The sequence below is a fragment of the Rhamphochromis sp. 'chilingali' genome (assembly GCF_963969265.1).
Source record: "Rhamphochromis sp. 'chilingali' genome assembly, chromosome: 1".
Classification (NCBI taxonomy): domain Eukaryota; kingdom Metazoa; phylum Chordata; class Actinopteri; order Cichliformes; family Cichlidae; genus Rhamphochromis; species Rhamphochromis sp. 'chilingali'.
The window spans coordinates 43,986,299-44,008,755 of NC_137929.1; the positions used below are offsets into that span (position 1 = coordinate 43,986,299).

The 22,457-nt window shown below is 41.8% G+C and overlaps 3 protein-coding genes across 10 annotated transcripts in view; 2 read left to right on the plus strand and 1 right to left on the minus strand.

Moving 5' to 3' along the window:
• The window catches only part of phka1a (phosphorylase kinase, alpha 1a (muscle)), a 31,266-nt gene extending 22,952 nt beyond the window's left edge, over positions 1–8,314 (minus strand). For 4 of the 8 annotated variants that reach the window (XM_080874928.1, XM_080874924.1, XM_080874923.1 and 1 more), the window contains exons 1-5: positions 8,036–8,314; positions 2,724–2,882; positions 2,533–2,580; positions 1,882–2,050; positions 35–117 (exon numbers count right to left, since the gene is read on the minus strand). In XM_080874928.1, the coding sequence (XP_080731054.1) occupies positions 35–117; positions 1,882–2,050; positions 2,533–2,580; positions 2,724–2,882; positions 8,036–8,113 (537 nt within the window). In that variant the 5' untranslated portion in view covers positions 8,114–8,314. The remainder of the gene's footprint in view (positions 1–34; positions 118–1,881; positions 2,051–2,532; positions 2,581–2,723; positions 2,883–8,035) is intronic. The other 4 variants (XM_080874929.1, XM_080874926.1, XM_080874927.1 and 1 more) reach the window with 1 other exon arrangement.
• Positions 8,315–10,004: 1,690 nt separating this feature from the next.
• On the plus strand, positions 10,005–11,780 carry LOC308392142 (tripartite motif-containing protein 16-like). Its single transcript, XM_080875035.1, has one exon. It carries the CDS (start codon positions 10,080–10,082, stop codon positions 11,655–11,657), a length of 1,578 nt encoding a protein of 525 aa, XP_080731161.1. The 5' UTR covers positions 10,005–10,079; the 3' UTR covers positions 11,658–11,780.
• A 2,681-nt stretch (positions 11,781–14,461) lies between these two features.
• Positions 14,462–19,151, plus strand: LOC308392136 (tripartite motif-containing protein 16-like). Its single transcript, XM_080875024.1, has 2 exons — positions 14,462–14,507; positions 16,201–19,151. The coding sequence occupies exon 2, from the start codon at positions 16,234–16,236 to the stop codon at positions 17,908–17,910; it is 1,677 nt and encodes a 558-aa protein (XP_080731150.1). The 5' UTR covers positions 14,462–14,507; positions 16,201–16,233; the 3' UTR covers positions 17,911–19,151.
• The last annotated feature ends 3,306 nt before the right edge of the window (positions 19,152–22,457 follow it).

Here is a 22,457-nt window from a genome sequence, read left to right on the forward strand (position 1 = left end):
TCTGTGGAGCTGGAGAAGAATAAAGTTGACTTACAGCCACTTTGTAAGCCGCCTCAATGTAGAACATGAGATTCTGAACTACGTCCACTTCGTCCTGGGTGTAGATGATATGAAGACCTGGGACACAGACGTAAACAATGAAGACAGGAACCTTCATTTAAAAATGTATCACAATCATTTTGTTTGGATGCAAATCACACACATACAAATTATTTTTCTAGATTCTGGAAGACAAAATGATACCACACACAGAAAATAACACTGACAGCATATATGTTGAAATTTTGGATTGATTTTGTTCTAGTTTTGGCTTTCCCTTGTGAAAAGGGGAGCATGAAAAAGGTGTTTTTCCCTTTAAATTGTATAGTGTTTATATTTTCACTGAGTTTAGTTACTTGTTACCTGTTGTGCTTCCCTTCCTTGCCCCATTTTGATCTTTTCAAAGAAATACAACCCAAAAAGAAAGGAAACAAATACACTGATTGATGTAAGACGTTTTAAATTTAACTCCCCACCCAAAAGAAAGAACGCATCTCAAAACCTTACATCTGCCCAAGTTCACATCTAGATGTGATAAGACTTACTCCAGGTCTGATGTTCGGCCACGTTCTGAAGGTCTCAGGCTACGTACACACTAATGCGTTTCCTTTTGAAAACACATCGTTTTCTCTCCATTTTAGCCTCCCATCCACACTGAGACAGCATTTTGGCTCAAGGAAAACGCGGCGTTTTGAAAACACTCTCAAAAACGCACACATTTGAAAACGGTGCTTTCGTTTCGCAGTGTGGACAGCGAAAACTGAGACTTTTTGAAAGCAATGACAGTCATGTGATCCAGTCATGTGACCAATTAAACTAAGATAGCGGAGCAGTTGTTTTGTTTCCTCTCAGTTTTGACAGCCCTATTAAAGATTAATCTCAGTCTGTACATGCTCCAGATAGCTTTTCTTCAAATTCTTTAACTCTCACTCGCTTTTGCAACTTTGTACTTTTGTGTTACTCGCAGCAGCAACTCCACCTCACTGTTAGTCCATTTAAAAACTCGCCGCAACGTTTCAAACAGCTGGAAAGTAAATAAAGGGCAGACAGAAATGAGGCAGGTTGAATCGTCTTGCGTTTCACGCATGCGCAGTACTGGAACATAAGCGTTTTCGTCTGTTTCAATGTGGATGCACAACTCTGTGAAAACGACTGAAAACATTAGTGAGGACGCGGAGCGTTTTCAGACGAAAACGCCATTTTCAGATCTATCCGGGCGAGTGTGGACGTAGCCTCAGTCAGCCCCAGCAACCACTGGTTGCTAAGAAAATGTGTACAATTTGCGACAGGCTGGCAAGAGTCCTTTCCATGCAAACTGCTGGCAATCAGGACAATCTGCTACTTTATCTCATTTCTGTATAGTTGTATATTTGAATTTTTTCGTCTTTATTTTTACAGTTTGCACCTTTGATCTGATATCTCGTCCCACTGTATACTTGAGTGCATATTGTTGGGGTGACAATAAAACGCTACTCGACTTGATCAAAGCAATTATGACAAAGTTTTTGGTGCAGGGCTCTCTCTATGACCAATTTCACCTAGTGACCGGCAGAAACCTACAGCCAGTCAGGGATTTTTCCCTGTACGGCACTAACGGCTATCTAGACCTGTGCAACTGAGGCCTAAGTCTGACCAACATGGTTTAAAATTCACTTAACAACTCCTTCAGCTAAATCAACACAAAATGGGAAAAAAAATATTAATGATTCTTCAGCAACAAAGTCTGATGTAGACAGACTCAAGGTAACGACAACATCTATTAACACTGGTTCTGGTTTTCCTATAATGCTTTTTAGTTTAGTTTCATCTGTTTTACAGGGGATGTTATAGGTTCCCTCCTACCAGACGCAGTCATCTGAGCGAGGAACAGCAGGAAAAGCGAGGTGGCGTCGACCTGCAGGTGACCCCACTGATCGTCCCCGACCACTGTCGCGCAGGTCTTGGTGTTGTACTTGGCGTGGAGCGAGTCTGAGGTACTACGGCTGTATTTAAACTTCTCCACCTTATCCAGCTGAGAACAAGAAGGGTGGAGAGATTTTTCTTTTAAAGCGTGTGAAAAGAGCAGGTCCAAAGAATGTGCAATGATTCCTAAACGTTAACAATGATTAAAATATCCAACAAATGTAATCACAGAACTGCACAAATGAATGCAGAGGTTATAAATATGGAATCAATGTTATTTAAAATGGCAACAATAATGTTCACATTTATATATAAACTGTGGAAATTCACAGTCACACTTAGAGTCAGCCGCCCCCGCTCTCAGACTCACAGCGAGCGCAGTTAAAGTAAAATCATAATAATAATCCAATCTGACGACGGCACGTTCAAGTTTAATAAAAGTAATAAACATCACAATGTGAGCAACGAGAAGCTGGTAGGGAAACAGCTGACAGGGTTAGAGAATTTTTTTTTTTTTTAAAGAGAGAGAGAGGGGAAGTGACGTGTATCTAACAGAGAAGTTAAAAGACAAACAGAATGGAGATATCCTACCTGCCTCATTATGCACTGCAGGACGCCTCTCATTAGCTTCACCACATTCTAGAAACGCAGAGAGACGCTTAAATGTCAACATTTACACCTCAGCCTGCACATCTTTAAATAAACAACCCAACCAGCCAAGTCAGAGAATAAAAACACAACCTCTTGACCTCAACGCTCTCCACCCACAGGCGCACACCTACCTGCTCCAGCTCGTAGGCCTTCGCTTTGTCTTCGTCCCGGTCGGCGTTCTTCCTGTAGGCCAGACTGAGCGCCCACACGGACACGATGCTGTAAACATTGTCACGGACCCAGGCGTCAGGCTGATCTGGGCTTGCTGGGAGAAGGCCTGTGACCGGATCCTATGGGACACAGGCAGAAGTCAAAGGTCACAGGCACTGTAACCTTTGATAGGCACTGTAGGCAATGTAGAGGTAAACTTTGCGAGAGAAGTCAAGATTATTGGACATGCAGAGGATAAAACGTGTTTTCTGTGCAGCCCTTTGTAACCTGCAAAGGGCTGCCAACACAATTGGACAGATTCGGAGCGAGAAAGGCAAGAAAGACGGGGCAAATATTGCAAAGTCAAGATAGCTATGCTGATAAACTCTTACCCGAGTGCGTACACTTGTGCAACCAATTTATTGTACTTCTTTTTTTTTTAAAAATCTTTCTCCCCCCACCTGTTTCATTGGGAATGACTAAAATCAGAGGGACAGCTCAGGCTGAGCAGTCTGGAGACAAGGTTGGAGAGGTGGGGCTGAGATGGTTTGGACATGATGAGAGATGGAGGATATATTGGACAAAGGATGTTGACGATGGAGCTTGTTGAGGAATAGAAGAAGAACTCATAGGAGGTTAATGGTTGCAATGGAGGAGGACATGCAGAGTGTTGGTGTGACAGAACAGGATGGCTGGAGTTGCAAGACAGAGGCAGATGATCCACAGCTGAAACAAGTTCAGTGGTAAAAGCAGAAGTTGTTGGTTTTAAATATTGCATCCAATGAGAAAATGCACAGAAATACAGACACAACAACAGCAGACAGCACAGCTTATACTACAACTTTGATGTTTTATAATGCTTTTATGACAACATGCTGACGTCAGCCCATTACAGCGTCATTGTGATGTTGTAGGGCAGGGGTCTCCAACTCCAGGCCTCGAGGGCCGGTGTCCTGCAGGTTTCAGATGTGTCCTTGGTCCAACACAGCTGATTTAAATGGCTAAATAACCTCCTCAACATGTCCTGAAGTTCTCCAGAGGTCTGGTAATGAACTAATCATGTGACTCAGGTGTGTTGACCCACGGTTATATCTAATACCTGCAGGACAGCGGCCCTCAAGGCCTGGAGTTGGAGACCTCTGTCATAGTGTAACGTACTGAAAAAATAAAAAGTGTGTGCTACAGCTCTCACGATGCACTTTCATATGACATATTACTGGATATGGTTTCTTCACATTTCTTTCTCATGGTCAACTTTGACCTTGAGTACTAACAGTGAAGGTCAAGTCCAAATGCTTAGCCAACCTTGGTACTCATGTCCCCCGGAGCCTAGTATATTGTTGTGAAGTCTGAAGACAATCTATAAAAACTTGTGGGTAACAAAGTTTTTGGTTTGTTTTTGATCAAGGCCATTTGGTGTGGCCTTGATCTGATTTTGAATAAAATTAAAGCAGCTCGAGTTGTTATCGACATCTGCCGTCACACAAAATTGAAAAAAAGATGGACTGAAAACTGTGGATGCTAAACTGATAACAAACAGACTGACAGACAAACTGAACCAATTACACACTCCCTCCATTCTGAAAAAAAAGACCATTATAGAAAATGTTGAGTCATTTTTGTCAATGTAATCGACGAGGGGAATTTGAAGACTAAGCATGCATTTCCCCTTACTGCACGAGCAGCATAGCTGTAACTGTGCATGCTTCTCTTCATTTCCCCTAAGGTCGGTGTTTGCTAATAAAACCGGATAATTGCAAAGTCCCTTTCTACGAGTAGAGAACTCTTTCTTCCTGTTATAGCGAGGTTGTTTGACAGCAAAATGCACTTTTCAGATCAGCAAATGTGAATCGCTGCTGTCTGTCTTGCTACCTGCTGCCTAAAGAATGTCCAAATGTCATTTTATCACATGCACAAGACATAGTACGGCTGTCAGAGCTTTCAGCATCAACACAGGTTTCATCACCAACAGAAATGACACTCAAAGTGTTTTGTGAATATGTTGCAGAAACACAGCGAGGTGTTGTCAAGCTCTAAAAGTGAGAATGGTTCGAGTGATTCGTGTGTGGAACAGCTTGTGTTTAGTTGCTTTTATAACAGGACAAACTGCTGCAGATCTTTTTCACTCACATATATCAGAGTCTCTGAGCTTGCAGCTGCAGCAAGGGCCTCAGCTCTCACTGAGTAACTGCGGTCCTTAGTGCACTGATCCATCTGAGCAGTGAACTGTATACAACTGCGGGCTGGCTAAGCAGCCACTTGGGACTTGTTCAAAAAGTGACCTCACACTGAATTTGTCTACTGGACTACAAACTCGGCAGTGAGACAGTCCAGGATCACCCCTCCCCAGGCTTCTTACGCTCTTCCTCCAACTTATAAACTCTATAAACTCCAAAACAGTGCTATTACCAGAAGCTTTTCCAGGTGTTTTCCTCTCTTTAAGAGGGTGAACTGTCCTCTGTCCTTTCTGGGTGGAGTTGTTGTGTTTGCTTTACTATAACCTCAGCCTCTCTTTTACCATTTTTAATTCCTTTGCTCTGTTTTTGTCTCCAAAGCGTCACCGATCTTATCAACGTGCTCTTCTGTAAACAGGACTCGCTAATCTCTGTAGCTTCTATGTAAACTGTGACAGGACGAAGACACACCAGCCGATACAAGGGTAGATGTGTGGGGTTATCTGCTGTTATTCTCCCTGCTCTTTGCTTTACTCTTTACCCAGATGAAGGAAAATGTTAATCCTGAAGCACGCTGGGATATTTTAAGCAATAATATGATTTGAGCTTTGTTGCTGCAGCTCATGTTCCCTGTACTGACGTAGCAACACTGCAGTGCACAAAGTCAGGGGTATCGAGATTATTTGTGCTGTTTTTGGCTGTGCAAAGGACTAAATTCAACAATTTCTGTGAGCCGGAGGTATCGTACAACATCAGAGGTGTCCAGGCCATAGATTTGAAGTTATCATTGTAGTGGAGGGATGGCATACACAAATCTGAGCACATAACACAAAGCACATAGACAGGTACACTAGCACCGTAATTGCAAATTAATAAGCTGGATAACTCAAAGAAACAAAGTGTGGGAGATGTCTGATCACCTCAGAGTCTAATATTTTACATAGTCTAAAATGAGGCCCACAAATTTCTGTTTTAGAGGAACGCTGATGTTTTCATGCACACACCAGCAGAGATATTTGGGCTTCAGAGCATCTCTGAACTGAATGCAGGCTGCAGCCACAGGAAAATGTCTCTCTGAGCCAAAAGTCAAAGGCACATTTCATGTTTATGCGCAGCCAGATTCATGGAAGCAGATCGGGCTGTATGACTCCTGTGCACGGCGACAAAGGCTCGTTACTTTCCGTTAACATGAGGATTAATTTGGTTGCCTTAAATGGCCCAAACTACCAGCGGCTCTCACATTCAGGTTTGTGAAACAGGCTAATTTGAGGTGGCTGTTTGTTTTAAAGCCTCTGAATAGAAATATCATGAGAACATCGTTTTGCTTGAATGAGTGAAGGAAACTAATAAACTGACCAAACTGAACATGAAACAGCTTAATGAGACATGCTTCATTCATTAAATTAAAAGCATGTTAATAAACAACAAGTCTGAACTTGACCGGGGTGACCTTTAGTGAAAGTGAATATGACACCGCTGCTGAAGGTCGACTCTCTCCCAGTGTATGCGACACAGGGAAAACACACTGCCCCCCCCCCCCATTTTTAATGTACTGCTTGTAAGTTGATCAAATTAAGTAAAGTAAATAAAAATGAATGACTGAAGAGAGGGGAAAAGACAATAAACTCAAGCAGTTATGACTACAAAAACCTTAAAAAAAAAATAAAACAAAATAATACCAACAATACTAGTTTCCTCGATGCAGGATGATAGAGGGGTCTCTTAATGTCAGTAATCAGGACTCGTTCTAATTATGGTAAATGGCCTGCATTTGTATAGCGCTTTACTTAGTCCCTAAGGACCCCAAAGCGCTTTACACTACATTCAGTCATTCACACACTGGTGATGGCAAGCCACACTGTAGCCACAGCCACCCTGGGGCGCACTGACAGAGGCGAGGCTGACGGACACTGGCGCCACCGGGCCCTCTGACCACCACCAGTAGGCAAACATGGGGTTAGTATCTTGCCCAAGGATATTTGGCATGCAGCCAGGAGGCAGCCAGGGATCAAACCACCGACCTTCTGATTAATTATGGGCAACACCTGCAGCCCAGTTATAAAATATTACATCAGACACTGCAGCAGCAGTTATTCAAACAGCCATATTACAGGGGTGTTCATTGTTGAATGTCTGGGGTGCCACTACCCCCTGTAAAATATGGCTGGCCACCAACCATATGAGAAATATTACTCTAACAACCCCCATTGAATGGAAAGCATGGCTAGGACCACTCAAGTACTGTACTTTAAGTATTTGTTGCACCACAACACTTGTTGGTAAGCTTTTGATGAATAAAATGGTACTTGTGTAGCACTACTTTACTGTAACTGAGCAATCTGAACACTTGACTCAATCACACACACATTCATACAAGTGAGCGTATGAAGCGCCTTGAGGCGACTTTTGTTGTGATTTGGCGCTATATAAATAAAATTGAATAAATTGAATTGAAAGTGCTTTTCTCTGTATCTAAGGGCCTTGTCTAACATTCATGCTCACTCTGATTAGGGGTTCGGCACCTTGCAGGAGGATACTTGGACATGCATACTGGAGGAGTTATGAAATCGACCCCCTCTACCCCCATTTGCCTTAATGAAGCACTTACATGGGTACTTTTACATTAAATACTTAAAGTTTCTTTTGCATTTAAGACTGGACTATCACGCCCAGAGTTTTTATATAATATTGATACAAATTTAAACATTTGTCTTTATTTCTAATCAAACACTGTAATGTCCCGTGGGCCACCCCATTTAAAACACTCTGAAACCGCCCCTGCAAGAGGATGTAAAACTTAACATGTCCGCATAGTTTTGGCCTCTTCAGAACAAGTTGACATAAAATGGCAAAAACTTCCCCAGTGCATCAAAGACCTCCATTACACTCACAGCTACACTCACAGCTACACACACACTTCAGGGAAAGTGTGTGTGATTCAAAGAGCTCTGCAGCCTTGCGAAATATCGCCCTGCCTCACCTCCTGCATGCATGAAAACATCTGAGTTTAACTCGCAGCGGACCAGCTAACACTGCCTGCACACATGACACCGCCTAAGTGTGTATTTTAAAGCTAACGGTCGCTAAACAGCTGTGAAACAACAACGCTTCACACTCACTTGGTGCCGCAGGATAGTCTGCTGCACTATCCGGGCATAGTTGTCCAATTTAACGCCCGAGTTGCTCCGACTTCTCATGGTGACAAGTCAACGGTTCACTTCAGGAGGGCAGAAGGAAAACTCTCTAAAAGCTCCCCAGAAAAGTCATTTCCTCTTCCCCTCTCTGGGGTCCAACAAGCCGGAAGAGGCCCGCTATTACGGTGACCGGAGGAGCTTCTGCCCGGCTGTCATAAAAACAGCTCGGCGGCAGCCTGGAGCTGTAACCTGAACCCAAAGCTGGCTGCGATAAGCTGGTTCCCGGAAGTACCAGTACCAGGAAGACACCGGAATTGTGGAGACTTCAAAATAAAAGCGTAGAAAGGGGGAAAGGGCTCTGCACTGTTATCCTATAGCTCAAAGATGTCCAACAAAAAGTTTAACTACACTTTTAGTCCTGGAGATATCTTAATATTAGAAAAAAAGAAGTGCAATTTCAAAATCAGTCTTTACCTTTACATAATAAATAAATGCTCCTGTAGTAAATTAAAGAAATCTGTCAGCAAGACTCTTTGGGCTTAAAATGCAAGAAATAATTGTGTAAAACTATAGAAAAGAATGTCCTGTAATTATAAAACAGGTTTTTATTTTTTAAAAAAAGTTTTAATTCTGTAGTAGTGAATAAAAAAACAGGTCACTTGTGTCTTCTTCTCTTACTTAATTATTTTTGTTTAGTATGAATGACCTTAGGGCAGGTTTTATTAGTAGGAAAAGCTGTAAAACTAAGACACTCTCCTATCAGCGTCATCAGAGGAATTAGTTGGTGTAATAGTTAGGTGACATCTCTGTTAACTATATGCAGTTTGAATGCTCATAGAAATGTTGTGCAAAGTAGGATTAAAAACTGCGTATTATTTTTGCGAGCTAATGCTACTGATCTGGAATTTGCTATACTTGCCTTAGAGATGCAATGTGTACGGTTCTGCCCTCTGCTGAATGGTCCTGTCCTCCTACCATGAAATTAGCTATTGTTGCTTTAAGAACAACAATTAGGATGTACTGCACTCTTGCTTATGTTACCAATATTATAATTACATTTGCAGATGATACAGATGCAGATGAAGTAAAAATAAAGTTGTAATACAAATCACTCAATAACTTCTTGATTACCAGAATTTAGTAATAGGTGGACCAATCTAAATATCAGTCATATTGATACCATACTAGTGTGGGTACTGATACTTCAGTTTTAGATTCTCTCTCCTATGCTCTGTACATTCCTCCCATTTCATCAGTAAGCAGACATGTCTTTGCATGTCTCTGCAAACATTACTGTTCTCCCAACTTACATGCACAGCTTGCTCCTCCTGTGCTCTACTGTGTTTTGTTGTTGTCATGTGACTCACTTCTTAAAAGTGTCAGTATCAGTACTTGGTAACGGTGTTACTGGCCCTGTATTTACTTGGTATCAAACAATACCAAAATTAGAAAGTTGGAAAGCTGTAAAAAGAAATCACATTACTTCTGAACTTTGAACTTGATTGGCTCTTTGTTGCCCTATCTTGTTTTACCTGCTCTTCTCTCTGTCAACAGACCATCTGTCCCACCCCCACACATGCCATTGGTCCCACCTGAGCAATGCTTAGTCCTAATTGGTTATACATAACACCAGTATAGTGGATTCAACCAGGAGTGGGTAATTGAGAGAAGTAAAGCTTACTGAAAGAAATGCAAAATAAAAGCATGGACAATGAAAAAAACACAGAAATACATAATCAAGTAAGGGGGGAAAAGGGAACTGTGAAATAATTCCACTGAATGACATTTGTCTACTGAAACACCCTACTGTCAAGTGTGACTTCCCTCGTGATTTCCTGAAACAGAGTGTAATCCGATACACACCACTTTTCCCTCCACAGTAAAACTGGTTGACATTAACCTTCACATACAAAGATTCACACGAGACATTCACACAGGACAGACAATGGATCAGGAAAAACTCTGCTGTTCAGTCTGTCTGGATCTACTGAAGGATCCAGTCACTATTCCCTGTGGACACAACTACTGTATGAGCTGCATTAAAAGACACTGGGATAAAGAGGAACCAAAAGGAGCCTACAGCTGTCCTCAGTGCAGAAAAGTCTTTGCACCGAGGCCTGAGCTGGTGAAAAACACTATGTTAGCAGAGTTAGTAGAGGACTTGAAGACACCTGCAATCCGACCTGCTTCAGCTGATCTCTGCTATGCTGGACCTGAAGATGTTTCCTGTGATGTCTGCACTGAAAAGAAGCTGAAAGCAGTGAAGTCCTGTCTGGTATGTTTGGTTTCTTACTGTGAGCAACACCTCCAGCCTCACTATGACTCCTCTGCCTTTGACAAACACAAGCTGGTCAAACCATCCAACTGGCTGAAAGGGAACATCTGTTCAACTCATAATGAGGTGATGAAGATTTTCTGCCGTACTGATCAAAAGTGTATCTGTTATGTCTGCTGTGTGAATGAACATAATCACCATAACACGGTTCAAGTTGAAGAAGAAAGGAAACACAGGCAGAAAGATCTCAAGCTGATTCTGCAAAAAATCCAGCAGAGGATTCAGAGAAGACAGGAGGAAGTGAAAGTGCTTGATAAAGAGGTAGAGGGGATTAAAGTGTCGTCTGATGAAGCAATGAAGGACAGTGAGACCATCATCAATGAGCTGGTGAGTTACATTAAAGAAAAGGGAAAAAGTCTAAAGCAGCAGATACAACTCCAGCAGAAAGAGGAAGAGAGTCGAGTTGTAATGCTTCAGAAGAAGCTGGGGCAGGAGATCACTGAGCTGAAGAAGATGGACGAGGAGCTGAAGCAGCTTTTACACACAGAGGACAACACAGAGTTTCTACTCAGCTACTCCCTGCCTTTCAAACTCAACGATTATACAGACTCACCAAGCTTCAAAATGTGTCCAGTTAAATACTTTGAGGATCTGCAAACAGCAGTGTTAGAAGTCAGAGATAAAATCAAAGCTTTTCTCGCTGAAGAATGGAGGAAGATCACTCTGACAGTGAGATCAGTGGATGTTTTATTGCCACAAAGCAAGCCTAAGACCAGAGATGAGTTTTTAAAACATTCGTACCAACTGACAATGGATTCAGATACAGTGCACCCTAAAATATTTCTGTCTAATCAGAACAAATCTGTGTCAAACACTGTTCAACATCCAACTAATGACTTTTCTTTTCAAAGAAAGGACAGGTTTTCCAACCAGCAGCAGGTCCTGAGTAAGGAGAGTCTGATTGGACCTTGTTACTGGGAGGTGGAGATGAAAGGGAAAGGTCTTTCAGTTGCTGTGACATACAAGAATAAAAATAACCTGGATCAAAGTGAATTTGGAAGCAATAATAATTCCTGGGCATTAGAGTGTTACGGTGACTGCTACAAATTCAGACACAATAAAATCACAACTTCCATCTCAGGCCCTCTGTCCTCCAAAGTAGGAGTGTACGTGGATCCCAGAGCAGGTGTTCTTTCTTTCTACAGCGTCTCTGACACCATGGCCCTCCTCCACAGAGTCCAGACCACATTCACTAAGCCGCTCTATGCTGGACTGTGGATTTGGAAGAGTTATTGGGCTGACAACACTGCTACATTTAATGAGATAAAGTAGACCGTCTTCATTGGTTTGTGAACCCATCTTGTTCTTTCCTTTACTCACTGATCAAATGCCATCATCTTAAGCCAAGTGTCACGGGGAAACATGAAATATGAATTAAAATCTGATAGATTTCTTTGTGCAGGAACATGAACTCAGTAGCAGCTAGGTATGATGAGTGCCAGTGTCTGCACATGTATCATTAATCAAAATGTGAGAATTATTTTGTACGGTTTATACTGTTGCTGTGAGGTTTTCTGTCTCACTGTATGAATCATTCATGAACTTTCTCAATCATTTTTCTTCCTTTTACATCTTTTGCATTTTAAGAAAATAACTGTAATGATGCGTTCAGTACACCCATAATAATATAAAATCAGTTGTACATTCTTAAAAAATAATGTTTAACAATAATTATTGATTGTTAAAAATGAACTAGTGAGGGCAGTAGGTTAATCAGGCTGACTATTTTTAATAGTGTCTGCAGTATTTATTGTATCAGTCCAGCTGTTACATGATGTCATTAGTTTTGAATTTGTTCACTGTTATTGACCCGTTATCATGTTTGTAACATTTGTGATGACCTATATGACATAGTTGTCTAATAAAGATGAGTTTAGTTTTATTCCAACAACTTTTCACACCTTGAATATTTATATAATTCAGTAGATTTCGTATAGTGAGCATCTTGGAGTATAATGCAGGATTTTCTCTATCCACACAAAAACTGAATACAAATGTTGAGTTAGTTTTTTTTAAAATGTACTTTTAAAGTATCCTTTTAAACAGCTGATTATATGTCATTTTTTTCATCAAAATACCAGCTTAGGTTTTGAAACTGTTGAAATATATACGACAAGACAGGCTTTATAATTCCCATTAACATTCAGATGATTTGAATTCAAACAGAAGTGTCAAGCAGTACAAAATAATAAAGACAGTTCATCACCCCAATGTGATGCATGTATAGAGTTCTTCCTAGAAAGTATCATGTTTTCCTTTTTTCAGTCTTAAGCAATAGACCCAGGAACTTCTGTGTTCAGCCCCCCCAAAGGAATTAAATTCCCGGACAGCAAGACGGTCTTTGTTTTCTCCATAATCTATCGCTTTGGTTCTCACAGCACTAAACCAAATGGGGTTTCTCAGCAGTTCTCCCCTGAGGATGAACCAAAACCATCTTGCTATACATCTGAACTTTCAGAAGTCTGATGTGGAAAACCAAAGATATAGTCCACTTAGCCTCATAAGATGTTTTGTGTCCTTTATTGTGTGCTTGTGGGTGATCCATTGGGCCCGCGCTGCCACCTCATGGTAAGTCAGAGTATTTGCTTTGTAAACTACATGTCTTGTGTCCTTCCTCAGGTAAAGATGCAAATTAGCATGTTGGAGCTTGTTTAATCTGTTTCAGAAGCAAGAGCAGCTCAAAGCAGACTGTGGGTTTTCTCCAGGCTTTACCACTTCCTAGTAGGTCCTGGTTGCATATGACTGTTCTTACTGGCCTGGCTCACTCCAAAAGCAGTCATTCTGTTAGTCATACCACCTCATTGCCGTAGAAAAGCATCTCACAGCCTCTGAAGCAGATTTAAGAGTAGAACATACATTCGGTCTCATGGTATTCCCAGTAAAAGAAAGAGAAACTCTCTGACAGAGTGCTCCTGCACACGTCTGTAAAGCCTCCTGCTCAGCTTTAGATTAAAGCAGCCCTGGGAGATGAAGTCGTAGATAACCAGCTAGGTGATATCCTTTGTGGAGGATTTAAGTAAAAGATGGCCATTTAAATGTGAGACAACCAAACTGATTACGTTACTGTTTTGAAAAAGAGGACAGCTGTCATGGGGATGGAGCGGACTGAGGCACAGACTGAGAGATGGGATTTAAACAGTTCTTTATTTATCCACACCGGGTGCACTATATGCACGGGGGGAGGGGGGGGGACACACCAGGGTTTTGAGGGTCCACAGGGTCTGGAAAACACAAAGCCTTCACACTCGCTCCGCTCCTCCTCCACATAATCACACTCAGTAGTCCATGGTCATGGACTACTCACAGAAACGAGGGTTACTCCGAAGCGAGCATGAGAAACGACTGAATTCTGCAGAGTCGGGTATTACTAACTAAAGTTACTCAATATTCCAGCGACGAGTAGCTCAGCCCCCCTGCCTTAAGAAGAGCCAGCAAAGAAATTCAGAATCACAGGTGATCAGCTGCAGGTGCATGGCCCAAGGGCGGGAGCTCAGCTCCACCCAGGCAGAGCGAGAGAGAGAGAGAGAAAGAAAAGACAAAGCAATAACAAAAACATTTGTAGCCACACTGGGCTGGCCGGGCAGGCACAGGTACCATGACAACAGTTGTAAGAATACGATTGATCTCTAAAATGGCACATTAGCAGGTTTCACCATATTTGGCCATTTATTCTGACCCTATACCGATAACAACAGGTGACTAACGCTGGTTAATAGTTTAATGTTACAGGTTCTAGACACCTCTGATGGGCTCACCAATAAGACAGTTGCCCGCCCTCTCAGCCTGGCCATACAAAATAAAAATCAACCACTAAGTTTGACAGGTTGCTGAATCAAGACATAAATATCCAACTACTCTGAATATGAGAAACAAAAGAAATCAGTTTAGTGTAAATTCAGGTTTGTAATGTTTATTTGTGTAATTTTGGTATTGAATCTGTTTAAATGCTGCATATGCAGTACCATACTTGTTGCTCATACACAACAGCGTTTAAAGTTCATTTCCTTCACTGGGCCCAATCTGGCAACTCCTGCGTCTCAAAGGAGGAGTCTCGAGGAATGTATTTGTCAGACACAGTCAGTCCCATCTGACCTGTGAAGAAAGCAGGACGCATGATTTCTGGTAAGTAAATACTTCTATGTAGTTGTTTATTTATTTCAAACAAGTTTAATCCACAGGTCCAATGTACAGATCTAACCTTTGTTTCAGAGACAAACAGCCAGCAATACTTGATTAACAGGACTTATTAAGCATATTTTTTGTTTTTCTTTAAATATTTGTAATAATATATGATATTATTACATAATGATAATAATGAAAGTTGTAACCGGTCATAAATAAATCAATGTTTTGGACACTCAATGATTCTTCTGTCAATGCAACAAGTAGATGATCTATGATAGCTTCTTCTGCGTGCTCCCTTTGTCACAGGAGTGGCCACAACAGGTCGGTCCACATTTTTCATTTAACTGATTTTTACACTGGTGTCCTTCCTGACTTCCTGCTTATGTGGCAAATGTGTAAAACACCACTTAGAAGAAACATTAAGGTTGAGACATTTATTTATTATACAAACTGAAAAAAATGGTCTCTTCTTTTTATGTGGACTGAAAATTATTGATTTTATTCCACCACAGGCCATCATGTGACAATGCAAAGCTTTTAATGTTTTAATTATGTTTAACTTGATAAATATTGGCATCAGAGACCCATGAAGAGCTACTACTTTTTTACTTTGAAATGTGTGTTTTGTTTTGTTTTTAATTACAACAAGCAGTCCATCACTCATCACTTCACTCTGCTTTAATTTCTGCATGAAATCAAATATCTTGATGCATTCTCAATCATCCAGGAAAGTAAACCTCCAAAAGTTGATTCTGTTCATCTGGACGTAGCGTTTTGTAGGAGAAACGTTTCGTCACTCATCCAAGTGACTTCTTCAGTCTCAGCTGACTGCAGGTTTCCCCAAATCTTATAAACAGTACATTTGCATAATGACTGAAACCAGCCCACTATAGGAACAATGGGCTGGGAGGTCAGTTCCTTAATCATAATTATGCAAATTCTCATGACCATTGATCAACAACCACTGATCAATGGCCATGAGTACCATTCACAGAGAGTTGGGGGTCTCACTAGGCGTAGCTCAGGGTGATGTACCAAACCCATAATTTTCTGTTTTTTTAATATTCATGTGACCTCAGCCCCCATAGAGAATGGAGCGGGTAGTATTCACACTAAGGAAAAAAATATAAGAATAATATGAGAATTGTTCATTCTAAAATTGGTGCTGCGCTTTTACTGAGGTGCCCAACAAAACACCTGCAAAATATAAAGTGAATCAGGTAAAGAGTTTTTCTGGGTTTTCTCAATGCCTGGCAGTGTTTTCACACTCTGGTTTGAATCAGTTAATGAGTTTAGCAGGAGCAACAAAAAATGAGCTGTTCTGTTTTTAATGTGTGAATAACAATGAGAGTTTATATTCATTTTACAGCTAGTTGCTGTAGTTTGTGTAGCTTACTCTGCATATCCCAGAATATGAAGCAGACCTGTGGGAAGGCAGTTTGTTCAAACTTGCAAAGTATGCTGTATGGTTTTGAGGGCTTTCTGGAGTAGAGCCAGAACCTGCTGCAGAGATTATATGTCTTGTGTGGTCTGAGAATACTTTGGGATCCCTCAGTTGGACCCGAAAACCTGGAATAGCCTGATGTCACTGTGGACCAACTTTGAATAACCAGAAGATAGTGGGTGGATAATTAAGAGTGTGACGTATGCCTTTCTGGAATGACCTGATACATCCGTCTTCTTTTCACAGTGAAACTATTTGGCATTCACCTCATCACACAGAATGGCACAACAAGGAAGCAAGTCAGTAAAATTCCACTGTTCAGTCTGTCGGGATCTACTGAAGGAGCCGGTGACTATTCCCTGTGGACACAACTACTGTATGAGCTGTATTAAAGGACAATGGAATAATGAGGATCCAAAAGGAATCTACAGCTGTCCTCAGTGCACAAAGAGTTTCATATCGAGGCCTGAGCTGGTGAAAAACACTATGTTAGCAGAGTTAGTAGAGGACTTGAAGACACCTGCAATCCGTCCTGCTTCAGCTGATCTCTGCTATGCTGGACCTGAAGATGTTTCCTGTGATGTCTGCACTGAAGAGAAGCTGAAAGCAGTGAAGTCCTGTCTGGTATGTTTGGTTTCTTACTGTGAGCAACACCTCCAGCCTCACTATGACTCCTCTGCCTTTGACAAACACAAGCTGGTCAAACCATCGAACAGGCTGAAAGGGAACATCTGTTCAACTCATAATGAGGTGATGAAGATGTTCTGCATTACTGATCAGCAGTGTATCTGTTATGTCTGCTGCCTGGACAAACATAAATGCCATGTAACAGTTCCAGTTGAAGTTGAAAGGGCAGACAAAGAGAAAGACCTTAAGATGAATCTGCAGGAAGTCCAGAAGAAAATTCAGACCAGAATGGAGGAAGGTGAAGTGCTTGAGAAAGAGATGGAGGGGATCAAACTGTCTGCTGATAAAACAATTGAAGACAGTGATGCCATCATCGATGAGCTGTTGAGTTACATTAAAGAAAAAGGCTCAAATCTAAAGCAGCAGATCAAATCCCAGCAGGAAACTGAAGAGAGTCGAGTCATGGAGCTTCAGAATAATCTGGAGCAAGAGATCACTGAGCTGAGGAGGAAAGAAGAGGAGCTGAAGCAGCTTTCAGGCACAGAGGACCACACCGAATTTCTACTAAGTTACTCCATGATGTCAAAACTCAGTGAATATACAGATTCACCAAGCTTTAAAATGTGTCAAGTTAAGTACTTTGAGGATCTGCAAACAGCAATGTTAGAAGCCAGAGAAAATCTCAAAGCATTTCTAAGTGAGGAATGGAGGAAGATCACTCTGACAGTGAGATCAGTGGATGTTTTATTGCCACAAATTGAACCTAAGACCAGAGATGACTTTTTAAAACATTCATGTCAACTGACGATCGACCCAGATACAGTCCACAAAAATCTCTTCCTGTCTAATCAGAACAGAACCGTATCAGACAGTGCTCATAATCCAAATATCTATCCTGGATATAAAAAAAGGGACAGGTTTTCCAACTACCAGCAGGTCCTGAGTAAGGAGAGTCTGATTGGACCTTGTTACTGGGAAGTGGAGATGAAAGGGAAAGGCCTTTCAGTAGCCGTGACGTACAAGAATAAAAATAAACTGGATCAAAGTGATTTTGGAAGCAATAATAATTCCTGGGCATTAGAGTGTTACGGTGACTGCTACAAATTCAGACACAATAAAATCACAACTCCCCTCTCAGGCCCTCTGTCCTCCAAAGTAGGAGTGTACGTGGATCCCAGAGCAGGTGTTCTTTCTTTCTACAGCGTCTCTGACACCATGGCCCTCCTCCACAGAGTCCAGACCACATTCACTAAGCCGCTCTATGCTGGACTGTGGATTTGGAAGAGTTTTTGGGCTGACAACACTGCTACATTTAATGAGATAAAGTAGACCGTCTTCATTGGTTTGTGAACCCATCTTGTTCTTTCCTTTACTCACTGATCAAATGCCATCATCTTAAGCCAAGTGTCACGGGGAAACATGAAATATGAATTAAAATCTGATAGATTTCTTTGTGCACAGGAACTAGAAATCAGTAGCATCAGTCATAATGAATGCCAGTGTCTGCACATGTATTATTAATCAAAATGTGAGATTAGTTTTGTACGGTTTATACTGTGAGGTTTTCTGTCACACTGTATGAATCATTCATGAACTTTCTCAATCATTTCTTTTCTCAATCATTTTTTACTTCTTCCTTTCACTTTTTAAGCATTTTAAGAAAACTGTAATGATGCGTTCAGTACACCCATAATAATATAAAATCAGTTGTACATTCTTAGAAAAAAATCATGTTTAACAATAATTATTGAATGTTAAAAAGGAATTTGTGGCAGTGCTTATACCACCTATGACAACTGAGGAAGTTCAGGGTCTCTCCAGTGATCCTCAGGACTTTCTATACAGGCACTGTAGAGAGCATCCTCACACAGAACGTCGCATCCTGGTTTGGGAACAGCTGTGTCTAGGACAAAAAAGCTCTTCAGAGAGTGATCTGTACAGCAGAACGCTGCTGCAGGGCTGCTCTCCCCTCCCTACCGGACATTTACACCAAAAGATAACCCAGCTCAGATACTAAAGGACCCTTTCCACCCCAGCAATAAACCGGTCCAGTTTCTACACCATCTGCAGAAGGTTCCCCACCATCTGGGCAAGAACAGAGAGGCTGAAGAGGAGCTTCTACCCTCAGTCAGGCCATCCATGTATTAAATCAGGACATGCCACATTTTATTGATTCGTTATTGTGTTTGTAACACTTGTGATGACCACAGATATGACATGTGTCATGATCCTGGGTCTTATGACCCAGCGGTTTCAGTTTCTTGTGTTTTGTCCTTTTGTATTATGGTTTGAGTCCACCTTGTTACTTTAAAGTTTAGTCTGAATCACTAGGTTTTTATGTTTATTTTTTGGTTGTTAGATTTCCTGTGTCTTTGCTCCTGTGTCTCCCTCTGTGTATCTGTAGTCATATAGATCTGAGTTCCTGTGCCTTGTTTCCCCTCGTGTTTTATTCCACGTTTCCCCAGCCCGTTAATAACGGGCCGTTATGTCTGCGCTCTGGCGACAAAGAACTGTGCGTGTGTGAAGTGCATTTCACAGTATCAGTCTAATAAACTTAAACCTACACCATCCTCCCTATTCTGGTATTCTAAACAGTACCCGAAAGTAGACTGCTTGGTTGAGTTAACCTCCTGAACCATCTACAACACATGGTGAAAACCTGAAATTAAGACAGAGAAGACTAGAGGTGAGACATGATCATTACTGATTACTGATGACAGATTTAGATATATTTTCATAAACCATTCATTTGCCACATCAATAAACAGCATGGCAGGGCAAGATATTTTTTCTAACATGGCAACCTTTAAAAAGTGAAAGGAGATAGAAAGACAGGTGAGAAAGAATAAAACTTAATTGACTTTTTGATGGCATTTTACACACAGTACTAAATCAAATCAAATCAAATCACTTTTATTGTCACATCACATGTGCAGGTACATTGGTACAGTACATGTGAGTGAAATTCTTGTGTGCAAGCTTCACGAGCAACAGAGTTGTGCAAAATACAATAATGTAAACAAGCAAAATACAAGAATGGCTACATCTGAAACTAATAAATATATGTACAATATATATATATATGCATACAGTATATGCATTTCTGGATGTGTATACTAAATATGTTTTTCTGCGTGTGTGTGTGTGTGTGTGTGTGTGTGTGTGTGTGTGTGTGTGTGTGTGTGTGTGTGTGTGTGTGTGTGTGTGTGTATACATATTTTACAAATTAAATAGAGTAAACAATAAAAAAATATATAAAAATATACAGAGTTGAGACATGTGCAAAACAGTGGCGTTACTGTACAGTATGGAGTGCATAATGTTGAAGTTCCAGTAGTGAAGCTGAGGTGTCTATGACGTGTTCAGCAGTCTGATGGCCTGATGGAAAAAGCTGTCTCTCAGTCTGCTGGTACGGGACCGGATGCTGCAGATCCTCCTTTCTGATGGAAGTAGTCTGAACAGTTTATGGCTGGGGTGACTGGAGTCCTTGATGATCCTCCCCGCTTTCCTCAGGCAGCGCTTCCTGTAGATGTCTTGGAGGGAGGGAAGCTCACCTCCAATTATCCGTTCAGAGCACCGCACTACTCTCTGGAGAGCTTTGCAGTTGTAGGCGGTGCTGTTGCCGTACCAGGTGGTGATGCATCCAGTGAGGATGCTCTCAATGGCACAGCGATAGAAGGTCCTGAGGATGCGGGGGCTCATGCCGAATCTTTTCAATCTCCTGAGAAAGAAGAGGCGCTGCTGCGCCTTCTTCACTGTTTTGTTTGTGTGTACTGACCACGTAAGATCCTCAGCCAGATGTACCCCAAGGAAGTGGAAGCTGCTCACTCTCTCCACAGCAGCGCCGTTGATGGTGATGGGGGTGTGTACTTCTCTGCACCTCCGGAAGTCCACTATCAACTCCTTTGTCTTTGCGATGTTGAGGGTGAGATGGTTGTCTTGACACCAGTGGGTCAGGGCGCTGACCTCCTCCCTGTAAGCCGTCTCATCACCATTGGTGATAAGACCCACCACTGTAGTGTCGTCCGCAAACTTCACAATGATGTTGGAGTTGTTAGTGGCCGTGCAGTCGTAGGTGTAGAGTGAGTATAGGAGAGGGCTCAGTACACACCCCTGTGGAGCACCAGTGTTCAGTGTGATGGGGGATGAGGTGATGCTGCCCAGTCTGACCACTTGGCGTCTGTCAGACAGGAAGCTAAGGATCCAGCTGCAGAGGGAGCTGCTCAGTCCTAGATCCTGCAGTTTCCTGTCCAGCTTCGAGGGAACGATGGTATTGAATGCTGAGCTGTAATCTACAAACAGCAGTGTGTCTGTTAAATCTGCTGCATAGGAGTATATGTGGATCCCAGGGCAGGTGTCCTGTCCTTCTATCCGGTTGTTCAGTGATGACGCGACGAATCCTACTTCCAGGCCTAAAGTAGTCTGCGTTTAATATGGCTTTTGTGTTGTTAACATGTTTAATGTTATGTATTTTCTTCTATTTGATCTCAAAAAGCTCCTAAAACAGTCAGTGATCACTGTTGACCTCCCTCGGCTTTTATTACCGCTAATCATTTATTTAAGCTCAGTTTTTAAAACCTTAGGCTGTAACTACAGCCCAGCCCATGCAGCAGTATATGAATGACTAACCTCGTATTGTGGATGGATTATCTCAGTTGTTCTCCTGGCTGAAGTTTGGTCCTTTTACAGCATCCTGCCATGCGATTACATTTGTTCCTGACCACCGAGGACACTCACGTTAACTTTTATCGAGTGGAAAAAAAGTTAGCTTGTTTATATTATGCTAACATAGCTGTGTCGCTAGCGGTCACGTAGCACATCATTATATACCAGCTAGCCCAACTTCAGTAACCCTACAAACGTCACTGCTGTTTAGTTTTCTGTCTTCATTTATGTTGGAAGTGATAACAGAGCTGTACGTTTTAATTTGTTTCCAAAACCCCGCAGTCAGGACATGCTATATTGTATTTAGATAGAAGCTAGCGAGCTAACTTCCTGCTAACTTCTATCTCCGTTAAATGTCATAAATTCCGTTTTCATGGATGCCTGGATGTTAAACTCAATTGTTACACCTGGTAGAGCAGAACGCTGATCATTTTATTAAAGATGAAGACTTTAGACAGTTTTTCAACTCTCAGTAATGCCATAGTGATCGTTTGATATATGGACCTGCAGCGGAGTTTAGGCCCAGTGACGTCAGACTTAATGACCGGATAGCAGGGGTGCGCAACTCCAGGCCTCGAGGGCACTGCCATACCATGATCGGATATGGGTCGAATAGGGTAAAAAAAAAAATCGTATTTCATGCGCTTTCACCTGCAGTGTGAACGTAGCCTTAGATGTGTCCTTGATCCAACACAGCTGATTCAAATGGCTATATTACCTCCTCAACATGTCTTGAAGTTCTCCAGAGGCCTGGTAATGAACTAATCATTTGATTCAGGTGTGCTGACCCAGGGTGATATATAAAACCTGCAGGACACTGGCCCTTGAGGCCTGGAGTTGCCAACCACTGTTCTATAGCGTCTCTGACATTATGGCTGTGTCCCAATTAAGAGACCGCACGTTTGAAGTACGCATTTTGAGTGCGATTACGTCACCACCACGCGACGACGGCTGTCCCAATTCGATGTGTACTTCAAATGCATACTCCAAATGCGCCTTCGATTTCCCCAAATATCAAGCATGGTCCGGTGCACGCTTCGTGGTCCCATATATCCCACAATTCATAGTGCGGTGGGTGTGGATAATTTTGCTGCAAAATATGGCAGAAAGGAGTGGCCGAAGAGTGACCTGTCAAAAGTAAGTACTGAATATGACGTCACTTATTTATGTGCGAATGTTTAATAATGAAGAACATTAAAACATTACTGTTG

Bases quoted from the DNA above. Each gene is read 5' to 3' on its own strand.
- LOC308392142 (XM_080875035.1), top strand. From the start codon at position 10,080: ATGAGCTGCATTAAAAGACACTGGGATAAAGAGGAACCAAAAGGAGCC.
- LOC308392136 (XM_080875024.1), top strand. From the start codon at position 16,234: ATGGCACAACAAGGAAGCAAGTCAGTAAAATTCCACTGTTCAGTCTGT.